The sequence below is a fragment of the Etheostoma cragini genome, chromosome 9 (assembly GCF_013103735.1).
Source record: "Etheostoma cragini isolate CJK2018 chromosome 9, CSU_Ecrag_1.0, whole genome shotgun sequence".
Taxonomy (NCBI): Eukaryota; Metazoa; Chordata; class Actinopteri; order Perciformes; family Percidae; genus Etheostoma; species Etheostoma cragini.
The window spans coordinates 27,362,670-27,380,506 of NC_048415.1; the positions used below are offsets into that span (position 1 = coordinate 27,362,670).

A 17,837-nucleotide genomic window follows, 5' to 3' on the forward strand; every position below is an offset into this window, starting at 1 on the left:
TTTATTTAAGGCTCCGGCCCCCAAGGAGACTGTCTGGTAAAATTCTGGCCCTCTGACAAATATAGTTGATGACCCCTGTTTTAGACTAACAGACTCAGGCAGGTGTAGTATATGCAGTAGACATAAACATTATTTACAAACCACTCCAGATCACCGACTCTCAGGAGGAACGAGTAGAGAGTCGAAAGAAATATCTTGGTGTCCTTATTTCTGAAGATCTGACTTGTTAATTCACTGGTGAGAAAGGCACACAAGTGTCTTTTTCTCTTCAGTCGCCTGAAGAACTTACCTCAGCAAATACTTACAAAGCCACTATTGACAGTATTATTACTGGGAAAATAACAGCTTGGGGTTGAAACAGCACTCAGCAAGACCGTCGAGCCTTAAGGAAAGTAGTGAGATCGGCTGAACGTACCACTAGGAGGGCACTACCCAACCCAGAGGGAATATGCATCAGGAGAGGGTATGTAGTTGCGTAATGTGTGTATGGATACCCCTCGCGTCCCCCCTTGATATTTTCATTCACAGTCTGTGGTTCCAAGGGCCATACACCCCTACCCCTTGATCAAAAAGGGTATTGGGACATCCCTTAGTCTCGCGTGAACGCGCAAAACCTAGGGGAAGGGGTAATGGGTATGGCTAAGATACAGAAATGAGACTCAGCCTAAAGTCGAGAGTAAAGAAAATCCCCAAAGATCCCAGTCACCCCAAAAACTGCCTCTTCTCTGCCTTACACTCTGGCCTGAGGGCCCACACAGACAGCATGGGGAAAGGTTTTTATCCCCTAGCTACCCGGACACTGAATGTAACTGTAGCAGGCGCACAAGCATGTTGGAAACACCTCATGCACTTTAGACATTTCTTCTTCTTCTCTTCTTTTTCTGTTTATTTCCTTACTTTTTACACATTGCACAGCCATGGAGACAGTGGACAAAGCATTTCACTACATATACTCTGTATAATTGTATGTGACCAATGCATTTGATTTGATTTGATATATCCATGACATTCCACTTCTGGGATTGTTTTAATGTGCGGACACATTTATGACACGCTGGGCCTTCAATATATATGTAATAATTGTTATTAAAAGTTATCGCTGATTTTAACTGCTGTTTTAATCTTTAACATTAGTTAAGGTCCCAAAGACTGTTGATGGTAATTGTCAATTTTATCTTTATTTAAGAAAAAAATACAATGTGTTATGATAATAAAGAGGCGTGGTTTAAATAGATTTCCAAAAATAATTCCCCAAAAAAGGGAAATTCCAGCATTGCAACAGCAACATATCAGACACACAGCACACATGAAATATACACACACAGAATATATATGAAATAACAGGATACAATAAGAACAAATGGGGGGGGGGTCACATAACAGTGATATATAATTAAAAAATGTAGCCTGGGACTTTATTTGAAAACTTTATGTGTTGAAAAAAAAAAAATTTGACTGAAAGAGACAGTTATAATGGTAATTAAACAAATATTTCTGAGATAATTAATTCTACAGGATCATTTGGTAGAACTAACAATTTCACTCTCTATTCAGGTCTGGCCAAACCAGTTACTGAGGACAAAATGATATGACCGTTTTTTTTTTTTATATTAACTCGTCCTTTTGGCAGTTTGTCCTCGAGGCCTGTTAGGGTTGTGAGATGGAATCAGCGAGGCTTGGACCCAAATGCAGCGAAGACGAGATCAGAGCAACGTTCAAAGACTCCCTGCAGCTCCCTGCACTTTCTTTAAGGCATTTTTGTTTATATGAACTTTTGCTACTTTTGTTACACTTATTTTACCCGTTTCTGTCCACTGCGTTGGGTCAACACGCCACTAGGTTGCAACAGAAAATGTTACTTAAGTAAAAGTATCATCAGGAGTATACTTCATACTTCATACTTAAAGTATTCAAAGTAAAAGCAGCCTCCTTAGTTTTGGGTTTGAGTCTGTGGGACCCGTTTTTAATGTTTGCTAAAAGAAAAATTATGCTATTTATGATTTCTTCTAACTAAAACTCACTGGCCTTGACTCATTTTCTGTGAAGAACATAACACACACACACACACACACACACATTTACACATATTTCGAAAAACTATTACATATGAGGTGTTCCGGTCTACTGGACCTGAGTGTAATTATCACAGTTTGTAGGTGCTATAAAACTCAACTGTGTCTAACTGGGCCTGCTCTCCGTGTGTCTGTGTGTGTGTCTATGTGTCTCTGCATCTTTGTGTGTGTGTGTGTGACTTTAAGTGTGTGTGTCAGACTGTAGGTGTCTGTGTGCGGGAATGGGGTTTTTCTGCGTTTGCTATTCCCAAGCAAAGTTACAAAATTCTTACATTTCAAGCACTTTCAGCTGTTCTGTAGTCTGGCTGGGGAGTCTGCGCAAGAGGCGGGACCAACGGGCATCGCTCAAGTGACTCTGTGAGCAATTGGATAGTCCTTCAACCAATCAGACCAACGATCCGGGTGACGTAGAAGCGTCAGCGGTACCAACGGGTTGCTTCGTTTCGGTGGCGTTGAGCGGCTGCTGTGTTGAATGTAAGGGCCGTTACAGACTAAGCAACGCGAGCAACATGCTCCCTTTAATGATCTACACAGCGGACACAAGCGTTACAGGCGCTGGTCACAGTGGGATAATTCATATTCATGTGAAGGCTACTGAATTTTTTCCATCCATCTTCCTAATTCACTTATCTGATATCGGGTCGCAGGGGCAGCAGCTCCAGCAGGGGAAATTTCCCTTTCCCGAGCGGGATCCCGAGGCGTTCCCAGGCCAGGGTGGAGATATAATCCCTCCACCTAGTCCTGGGTCTTCCCCGAGGCCTCCTCCCAGCTGGACATGCCTGGAACACCTCCCTATGGGGGCGCCCAGGAAGCATCCTTCTCTAAGAGAGACGCCAGAGACCCCCCTAAGGAAACCCATTTGGGCCGCTTGTACCCTTGTACTGAATTAACACAACAAATGTCAATAACAAATAACGGCAGTAGCAGCATGTTGCCTTAAATATCGAGGGACAAATGAAGTCAAATTAAAAGGGATCGTCCCGCCGCGTGACCTGTTTGATGTCGCGGTTCAAAATAGCGCTTTGTTCCCGTGGGAGATTTTGTGGTGTGTATGTCGCTCCTCTTACTTTCCCTCACCCTCTCTCTTTCCCTCCCTCCCTCCTGCCATATTTCCTGAGCCTATCGAGGTGGTTAGCCTCACATGGATCCATAATCGGCCTGACGCTTTAGCTACCTTTTGCCACCACGGGAGGCTGTATTCAAACCTTCTTCTGGAAGTATAACTCATACTTGAAATAATGTACAATACTTGCAATGTCCCCACCATCGACGCATAAAAAACTGGGACGACACATTTTGCCACGCATCGACACATAATGGTTGCCGAAGCATAGCGATGCGTAGCTTTGCATATGCGTATGCATAAGCGTATGCATAAGCGTATGCGTATGTATAGCCTTGCGTATGCGGATGCGGATGCGGATGCGTACCGATGCGTTGACTCTGTAACGTCCCTAAACAAGAAGGTGCTTTGTCTCTTCTCTTCTGTCATTGTGTTAAACCCTCCAATTGCGCGCCAGGTAGATAAGCCGGTTTGCGATTGGTTCCCTGTAGGTTTCTGCAGATCGAGCTGCGAGCCATCACTCTGATGAACAGCTGACTTCTGACTCACAGTGTCAGGTTCAACTCTCGTGCAGTAACCCAGCAACAGTGTCTCCAATCAGTCTGTTTACTGGTTCCACTTATTGTTTATTCCTCATTCTCTATTTCAGAGCTGTTCATACTGTTCCTATTGTAATATAATACTTACATAATAACATATTACTATTTATTCCAGCATCTTTTCCACTATGCTCCGTAATTACAAAATCAATAACTATCATAATTATAACTGACTTTGCACTCTTCATTGCACTGTCTCAACCTGTCTATATAGTTTCTGTTTATAGTGTGTATATATTAGTGTGTACTGTATATTGTTTGTTTTGTATGACTAAGCACATTGTGAGCAATTCAATTGTTGAGTTTTAAAAAGTTGGTTATGTTTGATAAAAAATTATATTTCTGTTATGTAGTTATGTGTCTCCAGCTGTCTCTAGAAAGAAAATGTTTGACCCATAACAGGAAGCAAACATGTGGCCCATATGCCCCCCCCCTTCCCCCCCCCACTGTGTTGAAACTGGAACAATGGAGATGTTTATCTACCATGACAGCGACGTCAGACACTGAGATGCGCTCAACATGTTACCACGCCAACGACAAACCAATGAGAATGGGTTTAAATACACCAGGTGAAAAGGAACCGCCCCCAGGTGCAGGGAATGACATTTGCAATGATTAGAGACCGATGTCATATAATAACAATAATGATAATAATAATAATACATTTTATTGAAAGGCACCTTTCTCTGCACTCAAGGACGCCATACAGGGTTTTCATACATTAAAAACAGCAACTACAAAAAAATACTATACAACAAAAACAACAGAAAAGGCAGAGCAATAGACATTCAAGTGGAATAGGCAGTTTTAAACAGATGTGTTTTGAGTTGAGACTTGAAATGGGGGAATAAATCAATGTTTCTGAGCTGGGTTGGTAACGAGCTCCAGAGACAGGGAGCAGAGCGGCTGGATGCTCTGCCCCCCAGGTGGAGCCGGGCGGAGGGGGACAGAGAGGTTATGGAGGAGGAGGATCTGAGGGAGCGGGGGGGAGTGGGACGCTGGGGGAGATCAGACAAATATGGGGGGGCGAGGTTGTGGATGGCCTTGAATGCAAACAGGTGGACTTTGAATTGGATACGGATCTGAACCGGGAGCCAGTGGAGCAGTTGGAGGACAGCAGCTGAATTCTGGACCAATTGGAGGGATTTGTGAGCAAGACCAAAGAAGAGAGAGTTGCATCCAGTAATCCAGAAATAATGCAGTAATCCAGATTACATATATATATATATATATATGTACTAGATCAGGCCAAAAGTTTGAACACACCTTCTCATTTAATGCGTTTCCTTTATTTTCATGACTATTTACATTGTAGATTATCACTGAAGGCATCAAAACTATGAATGTGGAACACATGTGGAATTATGTACTTAACAAAAACGTGTGAAATAACTGAAAATATGTCTTATGTTCTAGTTTCTTCGAAGTAGCCACCCTTTGCTCTGATTACTGCGTTGCACACTCTTGGCATTCTCTTGATGAGCTTCAAGAAGTAGTCGCCTGATACTGTTTCCCAACAGTCTTAAAGGAGTTCCCAGAGATGCTTAGCATTTGTTGGCCCTTTTGCCTTCACTCTGCGGTCCAGCTCTCCCCAAACCATCGATTGGGTTCAGGTCCGGTGACTGTGGAGGCGCAGCCCTCCATCGCTCTCCTTCTTGGTCAAATAGCCCTCACACAGCCTGGAGGTGTGTTTGGGATCATTGTCCTGTTGAAAAATAAATGATGGTCCAACTAAACGCAAACCGGATGGGATGTCGCATGTCACTGCAGGAAGCTGTGGTAGCCATGCTGGTTCCGTCTGCCTTCAATTTGGAATAAATCCCCAACAGTGTCACTAGCAAAGCACCCCCACACCATCACACCTCCTTTTCTCTGTCGCACAAACATGTGGAGGTTGGAAACCAAGATCTCAAACTTGGACTCATCAAACCAAAGCTTAGATTTACACTGGTCTAATGTCCATTCCTTGTGTTTCTTGGCCCAAACCAATCTCTTCTTTGTTGCCTCTCCTTAGCAGTGGTTTCCTAGCTGCTATTGGACCATGAAGGTCTGATCTAGTCTCCTCTTAACAGTTGTTCTAGAGATGTGTCTGCTGCTAGAACTCTCTGTGTGGTATTCATCTGGTCTCTAATCTGAGCTGCTGTTAATTTGCAATTTCAGAGGCTGGTGACTCGGATGAACTTATCCTCAGCAGCAGAGGTGACTCTTGGTCTTCCTTTCCTGGGGAACTCCTCATGTGAGTCAGTTTCGTTGTAGCGCATGAAGGGTTTTGCAACTGCACTTGGGGACACATTCAAAGTTTTGGCAATTTTCCGGCCCGACTGACCTTCATCTCTTAATATAATGGTGGCCGGTCGTTTCTCTTTACTTAGCTGATTGGTTCTTGCCATAATATGAATTCGAAGTTGTCCAATAGGGCTGTTGGTTGTGTATCAACCTGACTTCTGCACAACACAACTAATGGTCCCAACCCCATTAATAAGGCAAGAAATTCCACAAATTAACCCTGACAAGACAACATCATCAGTAAAACTGTCAAAACACTGTGCAGTTACTACTCAGATAGGCACTACCTGTTGGCAATTATAATGGTGTTCCCACACAATAAAGGGAAGATGTCTTGTCAGGCAATTAGATATGTGTGAAAGGCACCTGCAGAACCGGATTTTAATCCCAAACAACGGAAGACAAAATCGGCATCACCGTGAGGGTGCTGTCATGCTTAGAGTGAGCAGAGACATAGCTGGAAGACCAACAACTGGTGAGTAAAAAGAAAAAAATACAATTATATAAAATTAGTTCATATTATGATCAAATTTCTAAATTCTCCGGAATGAATAAAGTATCTATCTATCTATCTATCTATCTATCTATCTATCTATCTATCTATCTATCTATCTATCTATGTATGTGGGTGGCAATTATTGATCTGTATGTTTTCAGACAGCTACATGCCAGTGACATAGTGGAGCAGATTAAAGCTACAGAAAACAATCAAGGTACATTCTCTTTTTACCAAAACATGAATATGAAAATGCATGTTGACCATTCTTTTCAATATCTGGCCTTCTTTTTCTTGCGTAAAAACCAACAAATAGCAAGGGTTGTGACCCAACCTCCTGTCTTCCCCACTACTCAGCCTCCATTCACCCAGGGCCCTACATCTACTCCTCGGAATGTATGTTGATGTATAATTACACACTGGAATATGTCAACTTTTACTCAATAGCATTCCAAAAACACTAAAAAAAAATTTCAAATGTTAATAAAATTGAATAAGTCACCCTATAATACCACTAACGTTAGGTTAACTGAACTGTGGTCATGTGCGCACTGAAATATTTAGGGTTTAATCACCTTTGTTGAAGTCGATCTTCGTTGATAAGACAGGACATCTCCATTTCTACATGGGGGAGTGACATTGCCTTCGGATGATCAAACAGGATGTAAACATGTTTGTAACTTCTTTTATGTGCTATGAAGGCTGATCCTTATATGTGATAACGGTGAATCTTTCTTTAGATGCGACTGTACGGTCAAGCCGCAGGTCATCTCGAACGAGCCTATTAAAATAGATTTGTGAACTACTGCGTGACGTTATTTCCGATTTGGACCAATCTGGTTAGTGAGACTGGACGGAGGGGCGGGACCACCGAGTCTGCCTCTCAGTTTACAGTCAATGCCGTTAACTGGGTGAAGATGCAGAGCTAGATATTGACTTTTGGGATGTTTTCACATAACGCCAATGTTGGCCAATGCATATTGGTAGTTTTGTGGCCAACGGAAGCACCGACGGATTTGAGGTCAAGTCGGAAAATAATGGTAGCGGTAACCGTGCGGTAAGAGCTTGTGAATGACTTGCTTGCTTGCTAGCGTTGCCAGCCAGCCATGCTTATTGGCAATTTGTTTTGCCATTTTACCAATTTGCCTGACATTCCTATTGTCATATTCATGTCACCACCAGCCAGTCTGAGAAATAACGTTAGTGGAGGCTGTTCTGGCAGCTAATGCTAACGCTAATAGGCTATCATTACTACGGGGACATTAAAGCAGTGTGGCTATATATAGCCAACATAACACTTCTTAATTAGCCGTTAGTTGCTAGCTGCAATAACATCACCTTGTTTTCACCGTTACGCTAACGTTGCATTCACTGTTAATAGTTTTTTTCATCACACATAAAAGTACGCCATTTAAAGTCCAGTTCAGTGTAAAATAAATGACCTTAGTGGTTAAGCTAATTTCCACGCTCTCCCCCTCTGTCCCTTTCGTTTTAACTTTTTATCAGTGTGTTTAAAATATTCATTGATATTAAAAATCACAACACATGCACTATAACGTTACTCCCATGATAATCGGTCATGACAACCTGGTCTGACCTCTCCAGCCTGCATCCCTACGCAATTTGCTTTTACGTATGGAGAAATTTCTTGATTGTGGGAATGCTTGTTGAACAGCAAATACTATTGTTATTTAGTTCTTTCTTTCTTTGTACTATTCCCTACATTTTTTGGCTCTTAGTAACATCCATTCAGTTTTTTCAGCAGATGATGGGACTTTTTCAACTTTTTCAAATATTAAGCTTTTAAACATTTTATTTTAACAATGTTTACACACACACACATATATATATATATATATATATATATATATATATACACACACACACACACACACACACACACACACACACACACACACACACACACACACAGCTGAGTCTTCCTGCAGGCTTTCTATTCCACGCTTGAATGGCTTGAAACAAGGTTACCAAATACTTTTTTTCCACAAACAAATGGTATAGAGTTCATGGTAGAACTTCAGACATATATGTGGCAGGGCACCTCTAAAGGAGTAATCCGGTCAATTTCAAAACGTAGCTCTGTTGTTTGTAAATGTGCAGTGCTGTCAGTAGAGAGAAAAAGGAAACCAATGGGTGCTGCCTACACCGTGTTATCCTCCTGCTAGATTATGCACCCAACAGGCTTGAACAGGGCAAATTTTAAATTCTACATATTGAAATTGACTGGAATTCTCCTTTTAAGCCAAGCGGCGCATTACCTGTACGCATTTTGAGCTATCCGCGTGTACATGTCGGGACGCCTTTCCATGGGCATCCCCTTTACTCTGACATCTCTCCATTTAGTTTATGTATAGGCACTGAGCTTGTGTGTGTAATTCAGGCCTGTGTGTAATGTATATACTAAACATCCCCTTGTGTGATTAACAAAGGATACATTAATGTCAATGCTGTTTACGGGCATAAACATACAAGCCACTGGCAATGTTATCATGACAAGAAAGCAACGGTTGATTTTAGGAAATGTGACACGCGTGTTGGGAATAGGAAAAGAAGAACGGGGTTGGCTTTAATAAAAAACAAACCGATGGTTGAGTATAGGGAACGTGACACGGGGGACACGATCCTCAGTCTCCTGGGTAAAAGTCCTGTGTTTTACTCATCCACAACAACACAACCTCCCTATGCAGATTTTTGCCCTTTCATACTGTTCGCTACTGCATACCTTTACACACTATTTCAAGGTAATGTAAGTCAATGGAGGCCAAACAAGAGATCAGTCTGCTCTGGAAGCTTTCCTGTTGCACAACAGCAGACTTGAGTATATGGTTGGTAGATTGTGTTTATTACAGGAATCTTTAATGTTGCCTATAATTTTCAGTTTCACCTCCAATAATACTTCCCTTTTCTCATTTGTTTATCACATGATTGGGGGAAAAAAATTAAATGACATAAAGAAGCCTTGAAGTCACGTCAAACACGTAGATCAAAGCCATGTGAAGATATTTACTTTTTTACCCTTTTTATTTTAAAGCCACTGGTCAAGGGCTGATGATGCTTTGCTCATCTCATTACGCTGCTGTAATTCTCTCAAAATTCTACCTCCACTTTAACTGACCTGCCTCAAAGTAGAGCACACTTTACAGCATTTCAGTAGCTGGAAATGTTTTGCTACAGTTTATCCGTCCACATTTGGTAAAGAATTTCCAAAGCATGCTAGACAGTTTTACAACTTTGGATGTATATATTATGTAAATAAATGAGTGTAACTCATAATTCTGTTTAATGATGGTGATGCAACCTCAGAATGGGATCGGTAGTAGTTAACTTTTTTGCCTGCAGAATTGCACCTTAAATGAAATGATAGGTGTAGCTTAAGCCTGCTACCATTCCAGTTTTCACCAGTAGCATTGGAGTTTACCTGTGCTTAAATATGGGATTAATACAATATCTGAGCATTGACCCCAGCAGCAATTTTCTTCCACGCCAGTTCTTGCTATTTTGCAGCAGCCGCTGTGTTGCTTCAAAAAAAAAAAAAAAACTAAATACATATTCAACCTCGCTGTATGTGCGCATGAGTCTTTCTGCCGACCAGTTTGTTTGTGGTTGTTACCATGGTGAATCGTAGTATCGTGGCTTCATTCATGCTGCCTTTTTATTGTGGCGACGCGCTTAACTCTGAGTCAACCTACTCTGAGTCAACCTACTCTGAGTTGATTGAATCGACACAAATCAGCTATTATGGAACCAAAATCTCAGTTTCCCATCTCAGGGCAAATCAACTCAGACTTCAGGGTTGGACTCAGAGTTTGTTAAACCTCCTTTCTGAAATGGACCCCAGGAGCCTTGAACTTAACCAGCCTTGAACAAAGGATCACAAAACATAATTTGGACAAGGTATGACTTAGGTTCCAGGTCACATTACTTAGACTAGGTTACCAGGAACTGAGTACACCTGTGAATATGGAGCATCCCCCCCCCCCCAACTCCCACTGTGGATCATCAAAAAATAAAGTATCGTCATCGGGAAAACAAGCAAGCCATTTTATACTTCTGCTGACTGTTGTAGAGTCTCAGGCATTCAGCGTCTCTGGGGGGGGGGGGATGGTATTACATTATGACAAGCTGTGTATGAGTACAGGACTAACCCTTTTCATCTCCTCGTCAAACAGGCACCAATAGGGGATGTGCCATGTATGCTAGCCTGAGATGAGAATTAAACCCAGCCGCAACTTCCTGCTGGGCCTGTGCTCCTTGCTGGCCCTGGGATGGCTCTACTACTGGTCTTGGTGGATCAGCTCAGGAAGCTGGGGCCACAATTCACGTGAGTCCTCCTCTCACTTCCTCTCCTATCACTTTGGCACATGCACTGAAACAAACTCACAATTTTCAAAACTTTAAGTACAATGCTCACACGGCGTCTTACATTTAGCACATCAACTTAATAAACCTTATTAAATAAATAACTCTTGTTTGTTTCAAATGTAAATCAATCCATTAATGAATAAATAATTGCTATCAAACCAAAAGGTTCCTTTATCATTGCACAGACCAAGACAGTCAAGATGCAAATACATCTTGTCAAATGACAGCGTACTCTAAAAGTGTGATAGTTACCCTCTGTAATATTGTCCAGTTGCTAACATTGTACATTTAGGCAGCTGACTGGTATTGATGTCCGCCATGGGACACACTATACTTTCTCACTGTATGTACACACCAGCTAACTGTAAATATATAAAGAAAGCTTGTAGAGAAAAAAGATATACATAAGCAAAATTAACAGGAAATGCTGTACAAAATGTGCAAAAGAAAGAAAATACGCTAAAATAAAAATGCGCCTGCCTTGGAATTTAACATAGGGGTCTGTATACTTATGCCTCCTGTATTTTAAAGAAGAACGTTTATTCATTTACAATACATTATTCATTCACAAAGAAAATTTGAAGAAAATTGACCAGAATTCTCCTTTTTAAGCACTATTTTGAAAACGGGGACCAGTTTTTCAAAACACGGTACACAATTAGCACAGCCACACACACAATTAGCAGAAGGCCTCAGACCCTTTTGCAAAATGAAACATTCTTGCAAAAACTTTTGTAACCATATGATCCACAATAGGGTTTAATGTTTTTCCCGAAAATTTGATAAATCAAATCCTGGGAAAAAACGACCCATTTCCCAGGAATCCCGGGAATTCTGGAAAATAGCTGTGTTTTTTTTTAGCTCAAGTAATGTATCAATATCATTAAAATATGTGTTCCCAAATCCCAAACTGACATTTATTATATTATTTGTATCACTATTAGGACAAGAGAACACAGTTTATGTCCATCATCAACACAGTTTGCAGTGATCAATTCTGCTGCGTGATCAGGTGAGATGCAGGCCTGCGTGACTTCTGCTGCAGCGCTGATCAGGAAATGTCTTCTGAAAATCTAGGCAACCTGTATAAAAAACAATATTTTACAGAACGGACAAAATTCTGCTAAACGAAAACCATTCAGTGGGTGCAGAGATGTGTAAGCGATTGCAAACGGGAATGATAACTTGGAGTTAACCAAAATATGTCTTTATTAGGGCAGGACAGGCATATTTCTCCTTTAAACACAGTCAACACAACTTCAACTAAATTAAAGAGTAGACCCACAGAAACTGTCCGCTCTGCAAAAGACGGGGCCAAAGGCCCCTGAAAAACTGAAATTGAAAAAAAGCCTAAAAACGCTCTGCCACAATATCAGCATTGCATTGAATGAACTCGTTGTGAGTGACTAACATGTATATTAATTTTTAGCCTAATTCAATTTTGTACAGAGTTATCAAATAGATAATAATTAACCAGTCAAACTCTCCGCAGGGTTTTTAAACCTAGGAACCACACAAAACATGGTGTAAATGGCTTAACTGGTCTATAAAGTTTTACTACATTATGTATTAACAATAACATTGATAAAGCCCCACTAAGCGGCCTTATTTTAATGTGGTAGGTTTTTAAGACTAATATCAACAGTCACGTAATAGAACACAAAACTGCAGATACTCCGTTGCTTATGATGACCCAAAATATTTTAAATAAGTGATTTTTGCTGCATGCACAAATGAAAAAGATTACACTTACAGATAAAGGCCCTGGATCATTTCAATCCAATCCGGTGTATCTGGTTTTCACAGATTATGGTAAACGGAAAATGATGCAAGCATGTTGCTGCAGTTGTAAGAATTAAGAAGGAAGTCTTTTTTTACTGTTTTGTTTAACAGTAGCAGACCAAAACAAACTTGCTCTGCAGAAATTCTGATATAATGCTGCAGCAAACCCTCATGCTGACCAATTTGTTGAACATACTTACATATTTCTTTGACTATGCAATACATTTTTCACCCGGCCCTTCTTTCTTTTCCTTGGATTGTGCTTTCGAGAAGCAGTTCAGCGGTCCCAGTTTTCATCAGAAAATACTAGACTTACCTGCTGCATTTCTATTTATTTATTTCTATTTATTAAAGCTGATTGGTGGGTCTATAGTTAAGCAGCTGTGTGTTTGCGTGGCTGATGGCTAAGATTCACAGATTGGCTCCCAGGTGGAGTAACATGACAGACAGTGACATTATAATTTACTTCTGTGTGTAGTGTATACACGTTTGTTTAGTGTTTTGCAGATCACTGTGTGTAGTGTTTTTCAAAAATTGTGAGGGTGACATTGGTCTCATAGTGGTGCACATCTGGGCCAATGTTTTGCACCTTGAGTTTAATTTTTTGATAACTGTCTAATACTATAGATAATACTCTGCAAAATCTGTAATACTGTATTTTCTGGTGGCTTAATGTTTGTTGAAGGGATGACTATTTTGTTCCGCTTTGGCACTTCTTCTCACCAGATGGGGGAGCCAGTCCATTTCCTTAGAGACAGGATGTGTCACTAGTGGTTTTAGTTGCCTAGATTTTCCCTCCACACTGCCCCTTCACTGTTCAAAAGAAGAAAAGCATTACATCCTACACACTAAAATCCAGAAAGTTTCAATTTGCTGAACCTAGTTTTACGTTATTTTTTTTATAGTTTTTTTTCTTCTTTTTTAGTCTGTTAGCTGCAACTAACTAACTTCTCTAAAAATACTCACACTGAGCAAATTACTTTTTTTAATATACCTTGGGCACATCAGCATTTGCTAGCAATTTGGGAGATGATTGGTTTGCATGTTTGCACACTGCTTGTTAGAGATGAAGACTTTACTCAAAGTTCATAAAAGGGTTGGTGGAGTTGAGCCTCTGTGTCCAGGCTTGATTAGAAAAGTGTGTGTTATGTAGAGCCAAGCAAATGCTTGTTATTTAACATACGCCTTTTTGTAAGTCTGTAACCTTTTTTTGGTAGCCAGACTAATTCAGCTGCAAATATATCTTTTCAAACCAGCAAGAGTTGTTAAATCCTGTTTTATACTATTGTGAACCACCATGCAGTGTATTGGTATATGATAAGCCTTCAAATACATACACACTGAAACTGATTTTTCTGAATTGTATTCCATCCTCTAACCTTTACCAGAAGCAACATACCCACGTGCATATATATTGTTCTATAAGACTGACAAAGACAAAAAACACAAAAGTACAAAAGCAATCACTTGGCCAAGTCGGCTGGCTGTTGTATTTAAAATGTGCAAGTTTATAATTCAACATTTGAGGGATAACAAAATCCCAAGTAATGTTATGTCAAGTATACAAAAATGCTCTTCTTCATATTGTTGACAAAAAGGTGTCTTTCCTCTACTTTAGAACAGAAACCCATTAACTTCTTTGTAATTAAATTACTTCAATGTCATACAATAAACTATGATACAGTATCTCATCATATTTACCTTATTTTTTTTATTTTTCTAGTGTATGATAAGCAAGGGTTCCTTCTGAAGCTGGATGGTAGTCTGTGAGTATACATTTTATTATTTATACAAGTTTCATTTCCCACTCAGTGTCTAGGAACTAACCTGTGGGGTGCATTGGTGTGTTGTTGTATCAATCATGACATAAGATGCATGGCCCGGCATTGATGAGTTGTCCCTACTGTTATTTACAGTATTAACTGTATTATGTATTATATAAGATTGAATCATTGCTTGACTTCATTCCTCCATGTCTCCAGGCCATTGGAGCTGATGTTAAAATACGGCAATCTCAGCAAGGGAGCGTGTAAGCCTGGTTATGCAGCTGCCAAGATGACAGCCATTTATCCAAAGTAAGAATACGTACATGTTATGAAAGTGAGCTTGTAGCATTTTAGACATCATCATAATAGTTACAAACATTGTAATTAGTTTGACCTTAGTGCGATCACTGTTCTATCCTGTACCGGTTTTATTATTAGTGCTTGGGTTCTTCTAGATTCTTCACATTTCATTTTTAGTTTTCAAAAATGTCAAGATGTTGACAGTTTAAAGGTCCCATGGCATGACAATTTCACTTTATTAGGTTTTTTTAACATTAATATGAGTTGCCCCAGCCTGCCTATAGTCCCCCAGTGGCTAGAAAGGGCAATAGGTGTAAACCGAGCCCTTGATATCCAGCTCTGCCTTTTGAGAAAATGAAAACTCAGATGGGCCAATCTGGAATATTTTGAGGTCATAAGGGGCAAAGTTACCCCCCCCCTTTCTCTGCTTTGCCCGCCCAGAGAATTTGGCCCGCCCATGAGAGAGAGACATCACCGCTTTCAAACGAGCGAAGTAGCGATTGGTCATGGCCACACCCCCAGCTCCACCTTGCCCTTGTATTTTGGGAAAGAAACTTCTGAAATGGTATTGGGGGGCCACTAAGGCCTATAAAAAGCTTCCAGAGAGCACATGTCATGGGACTTATAAGACAAGATTACAAAATGAGACTGGGTTGGTGTATTACTGTGCCACCATGGTGTCTTTTTTTTTTCTTTCTAAGTGACATATACGATTACAATAATTCCCCATTCTGAGTTTTATTTTTGTAGCTATACAGTTCTATAGGTGTCTGATTTGCCTACTAATGCCATGACTTTACAATGCGATGGTACTCCGATGAGCTTCAAGAAGCTTTGTGAACCATTTTTTAAGCCCACTAGATGGCGCTCTTGGCTTAAAGAAGAAGGCTGAAGGAAGGGTAAATCAGTGTGCTTTCAGCCCTTCGTTGAATATAGAGCACCATCTAGTGGGCTCAGAAGATAAAGAAAGTGCTTCATGAAGGTTTGTGAGGCTCAATTTTGGCCATCACTATAAATTACACACCATGTTTTAAAGTAGTTCAGTAGGTTCTTATTCTTGACAGTGGCACATTAGACAGATAATCTGTGAAAACAATGTTCCTCTGCCTCCCCGAAAGGCATTTACAAGTTTCTATTGTGCCTAAAGATACAATCAATCAGAGCCGAGGATTCTTTAATGAAGTGTCAATCAATAGGCATTGACAATCAAATATGAATTTAAGATTCTGTCACTGCATTGGCTATTTTTTGCCTCAGATAGATATGTTTAGGTTACTGTTTATCTGTAAAATAAGAAAGTTTGTAACCAAGTTGAGCTGAAACCAAGGATGGCCCACTGGCTGACTAGCCGGAGTAAAAATAAATATCAGTAGTTACGTAAGACAACTCCTGTAAGCTAACATGAAATGCAAAATAAAACCGATATAATATAAAAGAATAACTGACTGCATGTAGCGCTTTTTCATTAGTCATCGCAGGTTATTTTTTCGATGACTTTATGACATTTATAAACATGCACTAGCTTGTTTCTGGAGGGCAACAGAAAAGTAGTATAGCCAAGGGAGTTTAATAGCTAATGTATAACTCAGTTTCATTGTTTGATGATAACTATTAACATAGTCTCATATCTTTTATATAACCATCATAATAAATCTATAGTAATGCTTTTAGCTGGCAGTTGCCTACCATGCCCATTGATAAATTCCACTCACTGTGCTTTTGGTTCTCTGGGGACCTAATTCACCCCCAGCATGGTTAAAAACTGGCCTAAATCATTATATTCTCAGTCAATCACTCCTATGTCATACAAAGCTCTGAGCTCAGAGTGGACAGATCCTCTTTCTGCCTCTGCATTATTAAAAACTGAAGTCCCCACACCGTGAAAGCCCTTCCTCTTCTTGTGTTTTCAGCACTATGTATAAAATGAGTCCAAAAATGCAGTGGTCTGAATGGGCCTATGTGTGGTGCGGAACTATTTTTGTCCTCTTCTGCTCTGCTGTTGTCCCAGTGCGTGAGAAAACCTCTGGCCGGTTCACTTACCCACTTACTTTGAGAGCATCAGAGACACGCAGCCCTCAAACCCACCAGGGCCTTGAGACAGCAGCGCTAATGAAGTGTGCTCACAGAGTCCAGATTGAGACATGTTAAAATAACAAGAGAGGATTTTCTTCAGGAGAAAAGAGTGGTAAAATGCCCAGGGCATCCTAGACCCATTTATTCTGCTTTCTTTGCTCAGCTTGTTGGACTGCTGCAGCTAACAGCAGGTGGTGCATGTGGGAATTCCCACAGCCAGCCCAGGACTCCAGACTAACTTTTTTTACTAGTAGCACTATAGACCCTGACTAAAAAATGTAGGGGCACAGGCAGAAATTGTAGGGGTGTACAACTTAATTCAACCTGCAACACAATTTTTCCCATTTCCCCATGTTAGCTGTTTTACAAATTAATGCTTTGGTAATAAATACAGAAACTACAATGTGCTGTTTTATTTTCGTTCACAGTCACATTTTAATTGAATGATGCTTAACAAATGCACATTCAGAAATGCAAACAAAGTAATATCATTGTTAGTGTACTGTATTATTGCCTCATACAGGCTCTCCCTCTTTTTGTTGTTTACACTGAAACAATCGTATCTAAGGTGTTTAAACTTCCATGGAATGGGGAGTATCTAGGCTAACTAAGTATCTAACACCCAGTGTAGGAAATATAAACTAATGAGGGAGCCAGAGAGAGAGGAGCTCACAACACTCACACAAGCACTATTTGGTTTTACGTGGTAAATAGTTATATAGGTAGCATCCTATGTGTTAATTTTTTTTATAGAAGCGGTCTCTGCTGTCACATTTCTACCTCTCTCACCCAAGTGAGGAAGCAGTGTGTGGCAACTTCCGGAGCTGATGTTTAAAAATCATGCAAATAAATCAGTGAATGCACTGTAGCACTGCCGAGGTCTAACAACACAGCTCCGCCAAGCGGAGGTGCACCCAACCCGGGTTGTGACGTAAACAGACTGAGGGAAAAGAGAGGATGGCTAACAGGTCTCGCTTTTGCAACCGGTAGTGGCGTTGCTTTTTCATTTATTAACAT

At 40.5% G+C, this 17,837-nt stretch overlaps 1 protein-coding gene across 2 annotated transcripts in view; it reads left to right on the forward strand.

Moving 5' to 3' along the window:
* Positions 1-17,837, forward strand: part of st3gal3a (ST3 beta-galactoside alpha-2,3-sialyltransferase 3a) — a 52,997-nt gene that overhangs the window by 8,288 nt on the left and 26,872 nt on the right. Inside the window, exons 2-6 of one of the 2 annotated variants that reach the window (XM_034882259.1) lie at positions 6,693-6,699; positions 7,434-7,573; positions 10,707-10,858; positions 14,405-14,447; positions 14,664-14,756. In XM_034882259.1, the coding sequence (XP_034738150.1) occupies positions 10,744-10,858; positions 14,405-14,447; positions 14,664-14,756 (251 nt within the window). In that variant the 5' untranslated portion in view covers positions 6,693-6,699; positions 7,434-7,573; positions 10,707-10,743. The remainder of the gene's footprint in view (positions 1-6,692; positions 6,700-7,433; positions 7,574-10,706; positions 10,859-14,404; positions 14,448-14,663; positions 14,757-17,837) is intronic. The other variant, XM_034882260.1, reaches the window with a different exon arrangement.